At 36.3% G+C, this 19,633-nt stretch overlaps 1 protein-coding gene across 1 annotated transcript in view; it reads right to left on the reverse strand.

Annotated features, from left to right (window-relative positions):
* Positions 1–19,633, reverse strand: part of ITGB1 (integrin subunit beta 1) — a 46,511-nt gene that overhangs the window by 6,716 nt on the left and 20,162 nt on the right. The window contains 14 exon segments of the mRNA XM_076331837.1: positions 1,592–1,758; positions 3,883–4,115; positions 5,336–5,558; positions 7,203–7,441; positions 9,444–9,646; positions 9,784–9,924; positions 10,666–10,755; positions 11,729–11,824; positions 12,813–12,968; positions 14,272–14,510; positions 14,815–14,985; positions 16,982–17,204; positions 18,766–18,851; positions 19,100–19,169. Of these exon segments, the coding sequence (XP_076187952.1) occupies positions 1,592–1,758; positions 3,883–4,115; positions 5,336–5,558; positions 7,203–7,441; positions 9,444–9,646; positions 9,784–9,924; positions 10,666–10,755; positions 11,729–11,824; positions 12,813–12,968; positions 14,272–14,510; positions 14,815–14,985; positions 16,982–17,204; positions 18,766–18,851; positions 19,100–19,169 (2,337 nt within the window).

The following is a 19,633-nucleotide window of genomic DNA, read 5'->3' on the forward strand; positions in this document are numbered from 1 at the left end:
TGATTTTGCCAGTTTCAATAGAAACAGGGATGGAAAAAATAAGATGCATATTTAATTATCAAGTCAGTAGAGTATATGTATTTCATACTTTAAATACAGGCTAGTTCTATACTAGGTTAATAAGCCAAAGCGGGGGGGCGGGGGGGCACGGCGGGTTGGGGAACTATCTGTAAGACTACTCTGAACGTTGCCAGAGTTATTCTAATAAAAACAGTGATATTTATAGGCTGGGATATCTGAGGAATATCTAAACTAGCTTTGCAAACATATCAACTTTAAGCAAACTGACTGCTGATTTGAGGAAACAGAAGACAAACCCTCCCCTGAACGCTGCGTCTCTCCACAATCCGAAGAGCTTCTTCAATTCTAACAGCTGTTCTATTATATATCCACATATTTATCTCCCCCACCCCTCCCAAATCACTTGTAAAATAGTTTAAGCCAGTACTGGTGGTATTAGTAAGTAAGCAATCTTGCTGTCAAAACAAGTTAAAAATTTTCAAGCTGCATTCTTTAAAACCCCAGAATCAAAGCAGCAGTAGATAAACTGAGCAAGACTCAAACTGTGATTAACTGACTGTGACACACAGTGAGTTTGAAGTGACATGCAAAGGAAAAAAAAAGGCAAGAAAATGAAAGAAGATACAAACTGAGACTTAGAGACCAGCTTTACGTCCATAGTTTGGATTCTTGAAATTGTTAATAGGGCTCTTGTATATTGGATTTTCTTGCTGAAGTAAAAGAAATGGTCAGTGTCGAATAATTCAACAGGAAAAAAAGAAAAGTAACATTCTCAACTATCACCGAAAAAATCATGCTATATGTAGAGAAAAGTGTTAGTAATATTTTTTCCAGCATAGAATTAATTAATTTTCTTGAATAAAACCAAAAGACTTCCTAGGAGATCTTTTAAAAATTATTCTCTCATCAAGCATACGTTGACTTCTACAGAAATGTAGCGAAGGGTTTTTGATTAGCAGATTCCTAAAACTTCCCAGAGGCAGTGACCCTTCAGCCTATGTAAGCCTACAGACCATAGGCTTGGTTTTCTTGCATACGTTTCCGTGGACAATGGGTTGGGAAGATTTCAACAAACCAGTACCAGCCATGATTTTGTGACCAGTTATTGAAATCCCCCAACTAAACCTGTACGAATATTTACAAGATCTCTTTCATAAGCATAAAATTTTCTTCTTCATTTTATACAAAAGTGACTCTCAGCTTCTAATAAACATTTTAATAATATGTTGTAAGGTGTGGTAGAACTGCAAAGCTGAACTATTCTGTCACCATCACGTTTTCTCTCTGAAATTTTATTTCGACTGAAGTTACTACTCGCTTTTCTAACCAAGAGGTACATCTCAAAGAAGGGGTTTTTTTTGTTTAGTTTTTTTTTTTTTTTTTTTTCCTTTTTTCTGCTAGTGGTAACACATAACATGTTTTAAAGTTGGCTTAAAATAAGGATATTTCTGTTCCTCCATAGGCCAAAAGACAGGAATACAATCTGAAACATTTAAGGCACGTGAACAAAAACCTTCTATTCTTCCTCAAGTACTGTAGCTTTTACACAGATAAAAGCCTCTTGACTTACCGTATCCCACTTGGCATTCATCTTCTCCTTTTCAAATTTAGCAAATTCTCTTCTGTCATGAATGATCATTAGTAGTTTCCAAATCAGTAATAATGCAAGTCCAATAAGAACAATTCCAGCAACCACACCAGCTACAATGGGAATGATGTCAGGGCCGCTGGGGCATTCTAGGGAACAAAGCGAGGGAAGCATGATTTTACAAAATGGTAAAGGTAATGCATATCCAGATGCTTTTAAAATTTTATTTTGTACTGAAGCCAGTATTTTGAATATCAGAGATATGCCAGTACTATTTTCCTTTCAAATAATGGAAGTTTTGGAATGTGTACGTCCTGTAACATTCCAGCTTATTTTTATCCCTCTATTGCTAAGATTAAACACAAATTAGAACAATTCATGTTCTGATGATAAAGTCTACACACTGCTAACCCCTTAAGCTGTTCATCAGGAGCATTAGAGCAAAATAACTAACAATTGTACTTTAAACATGCAAGCTCCAAGTCAAAGGTGGTGCTGGAGGGATAAACCAGCTAGAGTACAAATGCAAATTAGCAAAACAATCCCCACATACTCTACCAACAGCGTTACAGAAAAAGGGTGTTCCTCGTTTTACCTCAGGTGGCTGCTATTGTTAGTAGCTAATACATAGAGATAAGGAATAACCTTGCTTCTCAGATTTTTTTTTTTTAGGATTTTTCCTCATCTTGGGAATTGATCTCTGCTGAAATAAAGTTTTTTAAAAAAAAGGGCACATCTTTGGATAAAAATATCATGCACTTTCAAAATAAGTGAATTATGTGTTTGAAAAGAGTAATACAGATACAAAATGATTTAAGGTGACTCACAATAATCCTCCAAAATAAAACCCGACTCTTTATTAATATAAAAGTCTCAATAATCACAAACTGAACAAGGGCTTTTGCAGAGCTCAATGCACAGACTGAAGGAGTCAGAAACAAATAAATGCAACTCCTGTGCTGTCAATAGGAACACTGCTTCCCCCCAAGCTGCAGATTCCTAATCTTGATAGCTGCCTCTGCAGGAATGAGGGAAGTGGGAAGGGACACGGCAGGAATTCCTTGGGAACCAGTAAGGAACAAGTGTCTACTCCACCAAATACAGCTCTACTGAACAGAGCTTGTTCCTTCAGCACTCGTATGGCACAAAATTAAGGTGCCTCCTGGTGCATAAAGGCTTGATTCAGCTCTTAACTAAGGCAACGGAAGTTTATCCACGAAGAAAAGGTCGGACCCCGAAAGTGTAGGGCATGTGTTGACTTGTCCTAAAAGACGACAGGGCTCAAGGTCCTCCTCTATACTTTGGACTACATTTTCAGAGAATTTAAAAACATTCTGAATTGAAGTGGTATTTATTTCTAAGAACCACTAACCACTGATCTGTATTAAGCGATGATCACCCAAATGATCAATTCTGAAAATTCCTTGAGTAGAATACAGCACTAAACCTTTCAACACAGAAGTAAGGTGTGTATTTTGTATCAGGCTTATAAAAATCAGGAGAAAACACACTGCTAATGTACAAAACCAGAATTTTTGCACTGTTAGATGCAACATCCAGTGATTCAAACTAACAATACTCTTAGTAAAGCAATGGTAAATTACGGATCGAGCTATGAAATTGTTCTCTCTTTTTTGTATCAGAAGATTGAACAAAATCAAGAACGGTTGACTTACGGATTAACTAAGGAAAAGGCTTTTCAGATCTATTCTTGAAGATACCTCATTAAGTAAAAACAAAGGCTCCCAGTATGAAATAATTTAAGCAGTTTGCAGCACAGTACACAATTAGGTGGTGGTGGTTTTTTTGTGTAAGACTGGTCCCATATTATTAAGAAAAGGAAAAGAAAAAAGCAACAAAACCCCACAGACACCATTGTTTCTAACCTGTAGCACAAGCCTGGTAAAAAAAAAAAATTACCAAATTTAGATATCTAGGACTTGCTACAGCATGGGTAAAACAAGCCTGGAAAGTATGTCAAGTGGAAACTTGAAATGCATTAACAAATGTACATATCTGATTGACTTTTTGTTTTTAAAAAACAAAACCTGTTTCTGCCAGCCTTAAAGGTTTGACAACCTAGATCTAGTGAGACTTACGTTTTTCTAAAGCCACGCAAGTTCCAGACATCCACAACTCTCACTTGGGTAATAGGTACCTATTTCCGAATGCATCTAACTCACGCAAATCAACTAGAACTACTTTGTAGTACACCGCAACTGCATGAATTAACAACAAAGATGAAGGGAGAGTAGGCAACACCATGTTCATACCTGGGGTCTCTACCACATGGACATTGGCATCACCATTTGAGTTGACAGAATATGTGAAGTAGAACCAGCAGTCATCAACATCCTTCTCTTTGCAATGAGACAATGGATCGGGCTGTCCGGGCTGTGGCAACTTGTCTCGACTTTCTACTCGTGTCATGTTGAAATGCATACATTCCTGAGAACATGTTTCCTTCTTTTCTCCCTTATCAAAAGCTCTACATTGAACGCAGTCCCTGTGGAAGTACAAATCAGAAGCAATGCTTTTTAATATGTTAATGAAAGATTTCTAGCATTTAATCTAAAGAAATGTAAAGGAGAAAATGTCAAAAAATCCCCCGAACAAAACCAACCCTTTTGCCATAAAGGCCAAGAAAAAATAAAGCAAGACACAGCTTTTTACCAGTCAGAGCATTTATGTACTTTGTGATTAACAAAAGACCCCTTTAATAAATTCCTCTTTCCCTGGATGACCCACAAGCTTCAAGGACAGAAAAAAAAATTTACCTAAATCTGTAAAAGGAAATAAGGCTAAAACTTTTTCAACACCTCCATCTGGAAAACTAATACTCTCAGAGAAGGCAGTGAATATTTACAGTGAAACAGTATCTGAGAGACAGACAGGTTAAAAAGAATAAACTGAGTGACAAGCTTTACAGTAGGATATCACTCTGAATCACTGAAAAAAGCAGACTGAGCAGGATTTTTACACTAAAAAGACTGTGCTGACCTTAAGGTCAGCTGCACAAAGCCAAGAATCAGCTCAGCCATTAATCATAAACTTATTTCAAAGTGTCCGTGCAGAAAATGCTTGGTTTCCAAAAACCTGGATTTCCAAAAGGCGGGGATGCAAATTTCATTGGCCCACACAAATCTAGGTTTAGTTTTCGACTGCCAGGACAGTTTGACTTTGTCAATAGTGTTTCAGAATAAAAGCTTTAAGCAAAAAGCTTAGCTGAAGTTTTAATTATTCTGGAAACTGCACAGTATACGTATACTTTTGTCACATTAATTTCAAAAGGTCAAGATGATGGGACTTTACAGCCTGTCACATTTTAGATCTATGTTCCCTCCAGCTGTGTAGAAGGTTGGCTGTCGATAATCATAAGCGAAACAGGGGAAAGCTGTAGCCTGCCCAAGTCAATCTGAATGGTTAAAACCGATTTAACATAACGTCCACATTTCTGTGCCTAACAAAAAATGGCAGGGAAAGAATTTAAGAAATAATTAGCCTACCTGTAAGCAATCAAAATACTGTATTAATAATGTTTTGTTTGTAATTATTGATTATTACCCAACAACTTTTACTGTCTGAAAGGATGATATGATACGATGTCCCTACATTTCAGGGTAGAACAAAGCACAGTATCAAAAGCCTCATTTTAAAAATTCTGCACATGTAAATATCACAAACTCAAATGCATAGAAGCTTGGACTTGGTGTTCTAGGTACTTACTTGTGCTCTGCACAGACACCGACGCAAGTCTGACACATTTCACATGTGGGGCCTTGGAATTTGGGATCTGTACAATTACAGGTCCCACATTCGCAGGTTCCTCTTCCATTGCAAATCTGCCCGTTAGATGCCATACATGGAAAAGTATCCAAAGAACAATCGCACGCGCTGCCAGTGAAGTTGGGGAAGCACTCGCACACTCTGCATTTGCAGATACCGTTTCCTGTGCATTGAAAAGATATTTCACTGAAATGGAGTCTAACATAAAACGTAAAATTTGTGACAGTAAGAAATAAGTGTTCACCATCTCAGGATAGATACAGGGAAAAGAAAACCCTGGTGTAGAGATAATAAAGACACTAATGAATTAAGAGCTACAAAATAAATTTTAGCTCCTTGAAAAACTACTTACAGGAGTTTTTCCCCTTTTCCCATTCTCCTACATTTGGATTTCCTTTCATAAACAAAATAACAGGACCAGGGAAAGCTGATCAAGAACAGTATAATGTGATGGCCATATCTCCTGGGTGAAGAGCATTACAGCACTACTTCAGTTCACAATTTTATATGTATCTAGATGCATTGATCACGACTGTCTTCGTATCTATATATCTCTCTCTCTATATATATTCTATCACATATCTATATATGTAAATATATAAATATATAATGATATATAAATATATATAATAAAATATATAAATATAAATATATAAATATATAAATATATTTATATATAAATATATAAATATATAAATATATAAAGCAACACCTAAAAAGAGGAGGAATGCACTAACTTGGACTTCACAACACAGAAAAAAGAAACACCTTTGGCTCCCTAGAACACCGCCATTCAGCTGCTGTACTTCTGACCTCATCCACCCAACCAAACTGTATGCTCCTTACACTCCCTACACAGGAAACAAGATACAGGTATCTCCAGAAGGGTGATCTGGATGAAATGGAAAAATCTTTGGCTACACCCCTCCTTCTCCAATGAGAATAAAGTGCTTAGGCCAATACATATCTGTCAGCATATATTTTGGAACACCACCACGATTGCTCCTATCCTTTGCGGAGCTGGTGAGCAATAGGTGTATTCTCAGCAAATCAGACAGATGAGGTATTCTCATAATTCAGCTAAAGCTTAGTGTCTTCTCTGCTTTATTTTTGTATCACAGTCAAAACTGAGGTAGTAGTTATGCTCCTACCAGGTACTTCCACGTGCAAAGCAGCCTAGGCAAGTTATAGGACAAAAATACATGCAGCAAAATAATTTAGACACTGGCTGCTGGAGGATTTTCTAAATTGTTTTTGATTTCGGGAATTAACTGACATCAGAGTCTTGTTTCAAGCACCTAAGGCATTTTTCTGATCTTGCATGTTCTAATCTGCACTTACCTTTCAGAATAGTCTCAAGATAGCATCTCACTGGTATCTTGTCAAGCACTGAGTCAAGCACTCACTATTACAAGTAAGCTGAGGTCATTATTTCTTTTTATTGACGCAGTGGTTACACTGAGCCAGTATAACATTATAATCTCAGGCCAGTTGTCTCAGCATTCTTTACTATAATACCTGAGGGTAATTCTGTAATAAACAGCAGAAGTCAAGTTCACTTTACATCCTTCTTGGAGCTGTGATTTAACGAAGGTGAAATGTGTATTAACACACTGCATGTTCATGATCACAGAGAGCTGTTTTATTAATAGACATTTTCAATCACTAAATCTGTGGATATTCTCATCTCTGTTACCAAGTAGCTATGATCTATAAGCTAAGTATCACTACTCTACAGGGTAGAGCTGACAGACTTGTAAACTGCTGCCCAGTTTTGCCTGCAGAAAACTCTGAAGTAGTTTCTCACCTCCACAAATCAAACCATTTGATCGATCACAGTTGAAGTTATCACATTCACAATATTTGCCAGAATACACTTCATTGGTGTTTTCTCTTTTCTTGCATACGCATTGTCCACAAATGCATTCTCCATTGTTACTGCATATTTCTGTACTGTTCTCCCTCCTGCAGTAAGCATCCATATCCTCACTATTTACTTCATCTGTACTACATTCACATAGTCTTCCAATACGTCCTTCATTACATCTGTAAGGTAAAAACACAACTGAAAATACAAACTTAATTAAAAGTCATACAATAAAAAGACTGCAAAAATAGCACAAAGAACAGGAGTAAGAGTGACTATTCTCTCACGGGATATTCCGAGTTAAACTTCAAATGAGATTTCCAGCTGACATCTGTGTAGCCATTCTTGAAGCTGCTGGAGCAAACGTCTGTGTTGCTCCTATGCTGATTACTCATTCCAGGTGAGAAACTATGTGTCACCACCTCTAACTAAATTGCCACATAACCACTATTAATCCCTCTCTCATGTTACTGAACAATAATTATTTTTAAGTGACAGTGACTGTTCACTGTAGCTGCTGTCATCTTTCAATGAAAAGATTTTCCATGAACAACAATTAGGCAGGAGAGTAGATGATCTTCAGAGCTGCTGAGATGAGATCTTCAGGGATCAGCACTTCTCATTATCAAGGTTAAAATATCGATGAACAAACGGAGGTTGTTCTTGTTCCCAGCAGTGATTGACGAACTGCTGCGGGGCAGAGACAACGCTTCCTTCAGGAACCTGCTACTGTTGCAAAAGCAAAAGCCTGTTCTTATTCATGGGTCTGTTCTCCTCTGTGTGAAGCCACGGGGACACCAGCAATTCCAAGTTTAGTAAGTCTTTCTACACAAAGATGGCAAAAATCTGCTTTCCTTATTGAAAGGGAACATCAAAACCTGACTGCAAAATGGAGCAATGTATCCAGTATTTATGGCCCAAAGTGGTTTATTCCTCAACTTACAGAATACTAAGCAGTTAGGAGGCCATACCTCAGTCTTTCAAACACCCTGTTAACTACCACCACCAAATTCACCAGGCAGATGTTAGTCAGTTCTATGCCAAAGTCCTCCAAGGTTGAACTCGGTATCTTTTGCTTTATTTTTAATAATAGTCACATATTAAACCACGAGGAGTGAGACTTAAAAATTTTATTTCAGTCACAGTTCATTGAGCAGGAACCAATATTGTTTTCCAAAGTCCTGGATCTTGTTTTCCTAGAGAAGTACTTAAATTCATTCTGCTCTTACCATTCTCATCTCAAGTGTTTCCAAGAAGAAGTTGTTTTCATTTTCGCTGTAGATTTCTTGGAGGGGGAAAAAAAAAGCTAAAACCTTGACTTACTAGGTTGATCTTCAACCAGCCTCCACTGAAACTCTAAGATTTTGCTCTGCTTTCATTGTGTGTCATTTATTATGTGTAATTCCAGAAAACCCAGCATCATTTTACTTAATTTTCAAATGTGTAATAAAGAATACATATCTAATCTAATCCCTGTGATGGGCAATAATGGACATTTCAAAGGCAAATGTATACAAAAAAAGTTATAGATAGCCTGAACTATTTATAGATATATGCAATTAGAAGAAACATTGCAATAAGACCCCAAAAGGTTCGAAATAAAGTAGGGAGAAGAGATTGGGAATGTCATCCAAAATAAAAGGTTGTTCTTTTATGACTTTTTACTCTTCCCTACTACGAAACAATTGGTGCCAATCTGGGTAGGAGCTCCTACCAAAAAACTAGGAAGCCTTCAAATTTCTCAAAATCAGCAGACCTCACGTTAGAAGGATATAATTAGATCAGTATGAATACTTGCAAAAATATCACAGATTAATACCATTAATTTTGTTCCATAAAATCCATAATTTCACCATATTACATGGACCTCGAAATTAAATAAAGAAACAGAAAAAGCAGTAAGACCTATATCATTTAAAGGGCTGACTCAAGGACAAATTCCAATTCTGACTCGTACAATAGTACCAATCTAATGATCAATACTACGAATTCCAGCACATGGATTATCTGCAGAGATAAGACAGCATGGCAAAATATCCTAAAAGAAATGCGTCTGCAACAGTAATTCTTGTCCTTTCACTAAAAAAAAAAGTTAGTAAAATCAAATAAACCCTAATTAAGGAAACAAAGGTCTTGCTCATATTTCCCTTTTGCAAAAATAAATAAAGTCTATTTATTTACCTGCATGCACCACATTCAAATGTTCCATTTCCTTCGTGGCAGGCTGGACTATTAGGTTCTCCTTCACTTTGACACTGACATTCACAGATGAACTGGAGATTAATTTCCACTTCTTCAGTGAATCCCAGTGGTTTAATTTTAATTGTTTCATTTTGTTCTTTCCTTGGACATTCATTAGCTGTTACATTAATCTCAAATTTAACCTGCAAAGAAAAATAAATGGAGTGCCACATTACTAAAAGGAGTTTTGTCTGTACTATAAAAAAGAATAAAAATACTGAGTGTTGGACATTTTAAATGAATTTTATATTTGAGTAGCAGCACATATACTGGAAGTTACCTCATCTCCAATTGAAATGTTGGAACATTTCCTTCCATCTTCTTGTGTGTCATTCACTCCATTCTTGCAGAAAGACTTATAACTGATTGTCACTCCTTTTGGTAGCTTACTGTTTTCCAGGATAACCTCTGAAGAAAGGGACTAAAACAATAGTTATTAGCTAACTTCGAAATGAGTTGTGTAAGCATTTTGCTGGTGAAAAAAAAAGACATTATACAACTATGCACAGTCTAAGCACCAATCCCATGGGCACACTGGAATTATGTAAATTCCAGCATGCTGAGAAACACCAGCCCAGAGCTGCTCACAGTCACGCCGTGGTGACCCCTTCTCACAGCTGAACCCTGTTACGCAGAGTCAGGGCAGGTCTCCACAGACGTTGGAGACACTTGTTTGCCCCATGTACTCCAAAGGAGAAATGGGTCTCATTTATAGAACACAGCTCTGAAGAAAATATTTTGGGGCCAAACCCAGGAGTCCCTGAGGTTGATGGAGACATTTTCTTTGGGGTCAAGAGGTTGCAAAATGACCTTTTTCGCTTCCACATGGAAAGAAGGCAAGAACTGAAGGTGCTGAAGAAAGAGTGTGGCTTTTGGTTGTGGATTTTACTTTTTAAAAGGGAAAACATGGATGATAAAACATTACAAAGAAAAAGTTAAGTGGCTTTAAGAGTGTATGTTTCTAGTCATCTAACCTCTTATTGCCATAGTGTCTGAACATCTAATGTTGTTTTACTGCGATGGCGGTATTTATAGCTTAGTATACTCACATCCTATTTTGTAGGAAAAAAAATAAAATCCACCTTGGAGTATCTGCCTGAAAAACTCATAACAACTTAGAAGCAAGAAAAATTAATACAACCCGAATAAAATCTGAACTTACATTGTATGCATCAATGATCAGCTGAATCACATTGCTGGAGTTTGAAGACAATGTTCCCACTGCCGATTTTGGTATCAGGTTTTTCAATTCCTTTCAGTATTTACAAGTAAAAGGAAAATTACAGTCTTACTAACAAAGTATATTTTGTACTATAAATATCTGTATGGCGATATAATGCTTTAGTGGATTAACTAGTCATAGAATCATTAAGGTTGGAAAAGACCTCTAAGATCATCGAGTCCAACCGTCAAGACCAAGTACTTCAAAAACAAGGCTACAGTACCAGCGATCTTCACGATTTTTGAGGTTATGCACAGCACTACTAATATAAACAAATATCTAGCCTTTTCTTCTCCTTTGCACTTTCATGTTAAGTTTGGTAATAGAATACTAAGACCTTCTCCTGTACAAGCTGACCGCATATAATATATCTTCAAGATCTTAAAGAAGAACCACACTTCTAGTGCATTAAAGATAGGCAGATAAAAGATGTTTTCCAACGAAAAAGAAAAAACTTACAATTTGAATATAGTTTTAAAAAACCCCAAACAAAAACCAAAAAACAAAACCCACCCTGTTAGCTTAAAACGAGGAAAAATAGGCATCTCCTTTACACAGTCATTTTCTATTTCACAATCACATCCACATCCAGCAGTTTAGTTAATTTTAAACATCAGGAATATAAATAGACCACAGAGGACAAAATGTGTCTCTTGATTCAGTATCCATACTCCCCTCAGCTATTTTGCTGTAAAAATGTTCCTAAAAATTAGCACTGCAAATATGTTCTCCACTCCCTCCTACCTATAAAGTATAAAGAGGGGCAAGGAGAAGAGGCGCTTTTTCCTTGGAAATTACACACCCGCTCAGTATCAATCTGAACAAGTAAAAAAGGCTTAATAATAAAAACTTAAGTAGCAAAATATTGTTTCCACTATCACTTACTTCTGTAATTATTTTAATTTCAAATCAAGCAATTTTAATGACTTCAGAGCAAATCTGAGTCAGTCTTAGTGCTTGAGGGAAAGTACAGAGACCAGAAATATGTGTTATTTATCTTTACCTTATAAACTGCCTGAAACTCTTCAGTAACGGCAAAGATTGTCTGAATATTGTTCTCACTAAGCTTCTGTACCAGATGAGCAATAGAGGGATAATCCTATAAAAATCAAGAACAAAATGCAATTCAAATTTGGGACACATTGCTACAAAACTATCAGAAAGACTTTGACTTCGTAAATCCAAATCACCTTCAGAAACATATGTAAGACTTCTAACTAGCCAGCTTATGTCACAGTTCTAAAGCAAAACACCCTCTGAAAACAAACATGCATTAAAAAGATTCCATATATGCCCCATGAAGTTAGGTGTTTTTTCACAATAACATTATCATATTCCCTGCGCCACTTAAAGTCTCCAGGTTAAATCCCTAATCTCAATGTTCTCAGAAAATTACCTTCGGTAGTTTTCCATATGACTTATCTCAGTGAAAACCACTACCTTTTGCACTGTTTCATAAAGAAAAGATGAAATAAAACTGAATTAATTTTAGGTTTTCATTGAACAATACTCACTTAACTTTAGGAATATATGAACACACAAACTTTGCAAAGCTTATTGCGTTTACCCCATCTGGTAAATGTTTTTCTTTTCATCTTTTGTCTGATCTACCTATCAATAAACCATGAAGGCACTGTTGTTAAGCATACTTTTACCATAAGCTTTGTATCATAAGATTTCGAGCAGTCTTAAAAAAACTGGCCAAGGCACTCTCTATTTCACAGTATTTTTTACAGTAGTAAAATACTTCCGAACACAAAGACTAGTGAAATGATAAAATCATGGGACAGAGCCACCACAGTTTGTCAGTGGACATGCAGGATTATTAATTATTTAAAAGGTTAATAACCAAGAACACAAATCATAGTGTGAAAGTTGCCATTTCTTTAAATTTTCCAATTAAGACTGGATTAATTCTTGCACATTTGCTTTAGTTAAACTAAAGTCACTTGAGGTAGTATAGAGGTAAATGGGTGAAGTTCAAAAGATGTAGCAGCCTGAAACTATACCAGATGACCTAATGAGGTTTTTTTGAGCTTAAATATTACAAAATATTAATTTCCCTGGAAGATTATGTAAAGACTTACGTAATAGTGGCTCATTGTGTACATATTATTTTCCAGATGACATTTCCCATCATTTGGTAAAACAATTCCACCAAGTTTACCATCTCCTGCAAAGTGAAATCCAGCATCCGTAGAAAACACTAATAGTCTTGTAACATTTCTCCAGCCAATTTGTTCCTTGGGAAACAAACAAATGTATTTTTGGTATTTTGCACCAATTTATTTTATAGCATCAGGGACCAACACTTGAGAGATAAATGCATGAAAAAGTAGACTGACTTAGGAGAAGCCATACTGCAAAAGTGTAACCCTGGACATCATGTAATACACTCAAACCTTAAAAGCACTTGCATTTAATTAAATGTCTGCTCCAAAATATCTGCTGCAGGTTTTTCACCAAAGGCAAGAAACATTCTTTTTGAGATGTACTTTGGTCTGTTCAGTTCTCACTAGAGTATCTGAAGAGCAATAGGGTTTTAGAAATCGGGCACGTCACTCCAGCTCTTTAAAGCCAAGTCCACTTCTATGTCACTACCACGTAGCCCAAGCACAGAGGAAAACGTTAGCGTGTAAAGCACTGCTGCAATCTCGAACTGGAAGATTACAGCTTGCCCGGCATTAGGCTCTGAAGAATCATCAGGCATTGCCAATTTAGTCCAGATTTGTACCCAGCACAGTGCTTGCCAGAGGACTGCCCTTTTTCACTGTCCCATGAGCATCCTGGCCCACAACTGCAGGGCCTAATTCTGTAACCTGCCCTTTCCTATTTTTTTAAGTTCTTCCATCGAGTTGAAGCCCTATTTAATATAAGGACAGAAGACCATATAAAAGCATCACAAATACCAGTTACCACCAAAAATTAAAAAAAGAACAAAAAACCCCCTAGAAGGCTTATGATTAACACTGCACTTTTAAAATAAGACTTCGGACTGTTTCAGAAAGTTCTGACTCCATTGATCAACAGCAAAAATGATATGGTAACAAAGCAATAAACTTGGATATCACTTTTTTGGGAGTCCATGTTATACAGGTGCATAGAATGGTCTGCCAGACTACAGAAACATCAAAGAAGAATGCAGTGATCTAGATCAGATCTTCAAAAATAAACAAAAATCAGGTTTCCATCTACTTCTGTCTGAGAAGCTAGTAGAAGTTACAATTCACCAAACTATTCTGAAACAACAGCTACAAGAAGCATATAAAACTTTGAAATAATTTGAGAATAGTTGCTTACTCAGGATTTCATACACTTTTGAGCAGAATTTGACTCTTCTTTTACAGCAAACTTCAAAAACTTTGTCTTTGGACTATCTGCTGTGAATGTGACCTCTAATCGAGTTTCACATTTCCCAGTTTCATTCGCTATCTTGTCTTGCTAGCATGAGATGACATGTTCAAACATCAGCCACCATAAAACACTAAGGCTGTATTCAGACAATTTCATTTAATAGAGCAGTAAAGAAAACTAATACACACTTACCCCACAAACTGCAACCTGCATTATTGCATCAAATCCACCTTCAGGAGAATCTAAATTCCCAGAAATGTGCTGTTTACCTACAAGTTCATTGAATTTATTTCCTTCACTGGTAAGGCTGAGTACATTTTTATAGCTAAATGGACTTGTACAGTTCTGGTCACCTGTACAAGGATTTCTGAGTTTGGCTGGTGTTGTACTTATATATGGCATCACAGTTTTCTCCACAAAAGAGCCAAAGCCTAAGACAGAACAATAAAAGCCCTGTAAGTTGAAGAATGGAAGTCTTATTTGTATTATGACACAACAGAATGCAAATGCATTATAGCTGAACTGATGTTGGAAATAGCTCTTGTACTTGTTTACGTTCTACTTTCTCCGTCAACACCAAGTACTCTCATGTTCCTCAACAAGTTCTGTGTATTAGAATATCTGCCATAATACTGCTAATTTGAAAAAAAATTATTCTTCATATGCAATTGTGTGCAAAACATCAGGAAGGAAACTTGAATTTTTTTTTTTTTAGAATAGGCAAATCTTTCTTACCAATTCGAAAGTCTGAAGTTATTTTTCCCATTTCTACCATCAGAGCCGTTCCGAGACTTTTCACATTCTCTAAATCATCCTTCATAGAATAGGAGAGGTCCATAAGATAATAAAGGTCAATGGGGTAGTCTTCAGCTCTCTTAAATTTTAATGAAAATGTTTGGGGTTCCCCTGTTTCAGAGATTAAACAACAAATAGAAACCATTAAAAATTCCACAACTGCACTGGCAAGAAAAATGCCTTTTTAAGGAAAGTCTTTGACATACTAATGGAGGTTTTGAACTAGAGGTGAGTGATTTTTTTCTTCTGTTAATTGAAATGCTTAACATCAAATTATGATGAAATAAGTTTCAAGAAATATTTCTTGAATATTCAACTTCATATTTCCAAGGTATTTTATCTCCCCATAGAAAATACTAGCCTGTCAAAAATGAAGTCTCTCTTAGTTGCTGAAATTTCAAATCTTCATACTTGCAATAATTTTAACAAGGTTCCTGTAAGATCTAATAGCACTAATTTTGAATATCTATTTGCATCCAAGATGACTCAAAAAATTCTCAGGGTTTAGTTTAAAAATGCACACATTGTTTAAATAGGTTTATAAAAGAAAAATCAGTTCTGGATGGAATATTTCAAGTTACTTTGCATCAAATACAGGCTGAGAGCACAGAAATGGCAGTGAGATAATGGCACGTTACTATTTGTTGCAATTGCAAGCCCAGACCCTGAGTTTTGCCAACAGAAGCATGTAGTCTCACTCTGATGTTGAGAGACACTGCAGAAGAATTACGCTGCCTCCGGGAAAATGGAAAAGTATTCTTTTGCCTAATATATACGAAATAAGGAATAGAATTAGAAGTATTTTCCCCCACCCCCCTCGGTCACTGAACTTAAATGGTGATATTGCTGCTGCTTAAGTCTGCTTAATAATTAGCAAACATTTGCTTAACATGAGCAAAATTAGCAAACTGGGGAAACCATTAGATGGGCAAAGTGAATAGCATATGGATCATGCAGCTATGCAGTATGGTTTTCACAAAAAAAAAAAGGCACACACACCCCCCCCCCCCCCCAAACAAAAAAACCAACAACCAAAACCTAAAAGCTTTAGATTTTCCCTGGCTACTGTTTAAAAGAGCCTGCACAGAAGGTAAGTATCCCCCTCTGCAAGCACACAGTCACTCAGAGAACTTATGACCAAGAGAAGTGCTTATAAACAGAGTAATAATATTTTGGGTAATTAGGTTCTGGTTGCCCAGGTCCCTCATATGTTCTGATGAAGAAACTTCTGTGTCAACAGGGGGATAATAATTTGCTTTGAAGCTGAAAGGGTCACATTAGAAATAAATCGGGGCAATACCAAAATTGCAAAATAGCTTTCATTCCTTTCCTCTCCTCATCATGCTAAGCTTCTTCAGATCATCTTGCATTTATTAAGGCAATCACCACCAAGCAGCTGACCCCGAGTACAGGCTCTTATTGCAGGTAAATACAAGGTAGTTGTTGAATGCGTCTGCAGCACCTAGGAACTCTCCTTAAGGACAATCTTCATTATGCTCAAGTACTGTATGAGCTACTAGCCCTGTTTCCCCTCCGGCCCATTTGAATGAAGTAAAGTTTTCTTTAGGGGCTGGAAATGGTACACAACTACTTTGTTCTCATTACTGTAGTCCCGCGTCCACATCTTTAGCCTCTGGAAAGTATTTTACATAGCAAGATTTTTGGATTGCTGCATAACTACAGAAGCATTCAGTTCAGACATGCAGACTTTAGGCAACAGCAGTACTTCAAGGAAAAGGAAATGCTCTCATAACTTCTCTAAGTTTTTACACACTCCTCTACTTTCATTCTAAGAAGCCACACTGTAGAAAATCAACTACAAAATACCAAGAACAAAACAATTTTACCTTCCTGATATATGTATCAATGTATGCTATTTTCTCATAAGTTCTATTGGGAACAAGTGATAATAGCTAACCTTTCATAAAAATCAAACAGTATTTGAAGTATCTAAACACCTGGGGCTGACCTGAATGGCTCTGCTATCATTCAGATTATGTGAACAATAGTAGTTTCTGTAACAAAATGGTTACACATTTAAAACAAAAAATGCTGATGGGATGGTGACAGAAAAATCATCCGAAGACTAGAATGAAACTGTCCTTACCGACTCTTAGTTTCAGTACTAATTTTTGTGGCTGGATCTGTGTAATGGCCTCTGGTTTCAGCTTCTCTGCAGCACCTATCTTACGATTTGTTACTTCTCTATCTTCAAGCACCTGTTTGCTACCTCTGGGATTTTCTATATCTTCCATAGGACAGCCTTTACTCTTTAGTGCTGCCAAGTCATCACATCGGGCAGATGTTGGTTCTCCTTCTTGCAAAAAGTCCTAGAAAACACAGGCAGAAGAGTATCAAGTTTACAGCTATCTGCAATTCATTATACTCTACCCACAATAACACCTTTTACAATGACTCCATCTTCTGTTTGGTTGGGTTGGTTTTTTTTTTTGTTTGTTTGTTTTTTTAAGTTCAGTAATAAAATAAACAGTCCTGAAATATGTTAAATTATACTAAATACATCAGTGACTATTTAGTCCAGGAGTTTGCATCTACTTATACTTACCTGTGTTTAAGATGTAAGCAAGATGAAATAAAAAAAATGCTTCTGTCAGAGGTGACATTGGGCAGGACATCCTTTTAAATCAGCTACTCTAAAAGTGACAGCAGTGGAAAAAGCTCTCATCTTCATGTAGTCGTCAATAACGTGAACCTATTTGTACAGCCTACTCGGCAACTACCCTCCCTTTTAACTTTTTTTTTTTTTAGAAAGGCTTTAACTAAAGATTATGTAAGTGTACCTTGGTACTCCACAACAAAATAATGGCAATATGCTGACAGAGCACGGGAGAGACAGACGACAACTCTTTTATTTTGGGGAAATTCAATCCGAAAGTAAGATCCATAAGCAAAACCACTACGTAACTTTGCCCTGAACAACAAATTACCATTACCTCAAACCTAAAAAAAGCTCTAACCTGAAATATGAATAAATAAGGCTTCTAATTGAGAAACTTGTCAATTCTGATTCCGCCCCCCCCCCATATGCATATAAATAAATATATTCTAAAGCTTGTCAGTTCTTGATGACTAGGACCTACAACAAATCTGACACCTCAAGGCCAAATCTTAGTTTAATTAAATGTTTAAAGTTTATAAGCTGGTTTGGGGGACAGTAAGTACGTACTATATGGAAATAAATACACATTATCATCTTCTAGCAAGAAACAGGAAAATTTCCTGGTTTTCATTAACAAACCAAAGAAGAGCTGTAAAAAACATTTTCTTCTGTTTCTAACCTGAAGACGACACTTCAGCATACACTAGTTAAGTCACACAATTTAAGATTATCTTACATTTTGCATTTCCTGAATTTAATTTTTAATTACATAAGAAAGCACTCCTTTTATGTTTCATACTGAAACAAACAACCCACCCACACAAACCAATCTCCTACCCCCCCAGTCTACCAACAATAAAAAACTAAAATTTGAACATCTTTCTTTTATAAAAAGAACACCTTCAATCTCTTCCCCTACTCCACCTATGTCTGTCTAAAATTACCTCTTACTCTAATGTCACTGGAAGAATATAATTAAGCATACGCAGACAGATTCTATGCTGGAATGATTTTAAATAACTGAGACAGCCTGTAGGGTCTTAAGATTTAGGAAAGTAGAAGTAAACACGTTGTGAAAAGCAATTCTACTCAAACCAGGACATCATGAAAATCATAGTGTCTGAATTTTTAAGTACAAATAAGCATCAAATTGAAGAGCTACAGGAAACTATTATTGTTGAAAACAGACATTTCTATACATTTAAAGTATTTACTAAAATTTGAAACCAAGGGAAAAAACCAAACTGTAAAAGGAATTTTGCAACACTTACTGTTTTTTTACACCAACCACAGTTTGGTCCTGCTTGTATACATTCACCACATGATTTTGCATTAGCCTTTATGCAATCACTTCCACCTAGCAAAGAATACAAATCAGTCACTTCATTTATAAAAAGGTGCTAACAACAATAGAATTTTAGTTTGTTTCATTCTGGCTTTGTAAACTAAGTTTAACTACAAACAGGTTATTAACATGAGATACGACTGACGTATTTCCATTAGCACTTGTCTAACAATGATATATTTATCTACATAAGTAACTGCTAAATATATATATAGTTTTAAAGCAACATTAAATTACTGCAATGAAATCAAGAGACTTACCTTGCTGAGCAAATCCATTCCATACCAAGCAACAGAGGACACCAGCCCATGCAAGCAATTTTAAATTAGTCTGAAATACATAATCAGAAGACCAAACTGGATGATTTATCATAACGAGTAAGCAAAAAAAAAAAAAAGTTGCATGAAACTGCAGACATGCAACTGTGTTTCAGAGGAGACAAGGAATATGGAGCAGATGCAAATCAAATGATCTTGGTTGTATTAGAGCAAAACTGTCCGGCTGGTACAACTATGTTTGTGGGCTAAACTTTGTGTTTAGAAGACATCAAACAGGGTAGCTGCTTCTTAAATTACTCTGAAACTCTCTTACGTTAGGTAAACTAGCAAGCTATGAGAAATTTGGAAATGCTGTTCAGCTGGGGGGGGAGAACCCAAACTAAGCTTTTAACATCTTATTAAAAATATTTATGCTCTGAATGTTATCACAGGGAGACTTCTAAATAAAGATACCACAGAAATACAAGATGGAAATAGAGCTTCTCTATTCATGTCTCTGTTTTAAGATAAACTTCA

Source organism: Aptenodytes patagonicus, chromosome 2 (genome assembly GCF_965638725.1).
Source record: "Aptenodytes patagonicus chromosome 2, bAptPat1.pri.cur, whole genome shotgun sequence".
NCBI lineage: Eukaryota > Metazoa > Chordata > Aves > Sphenisciformes > Spheniscidae > Aptenodytes > Aptenodytes patagonicus.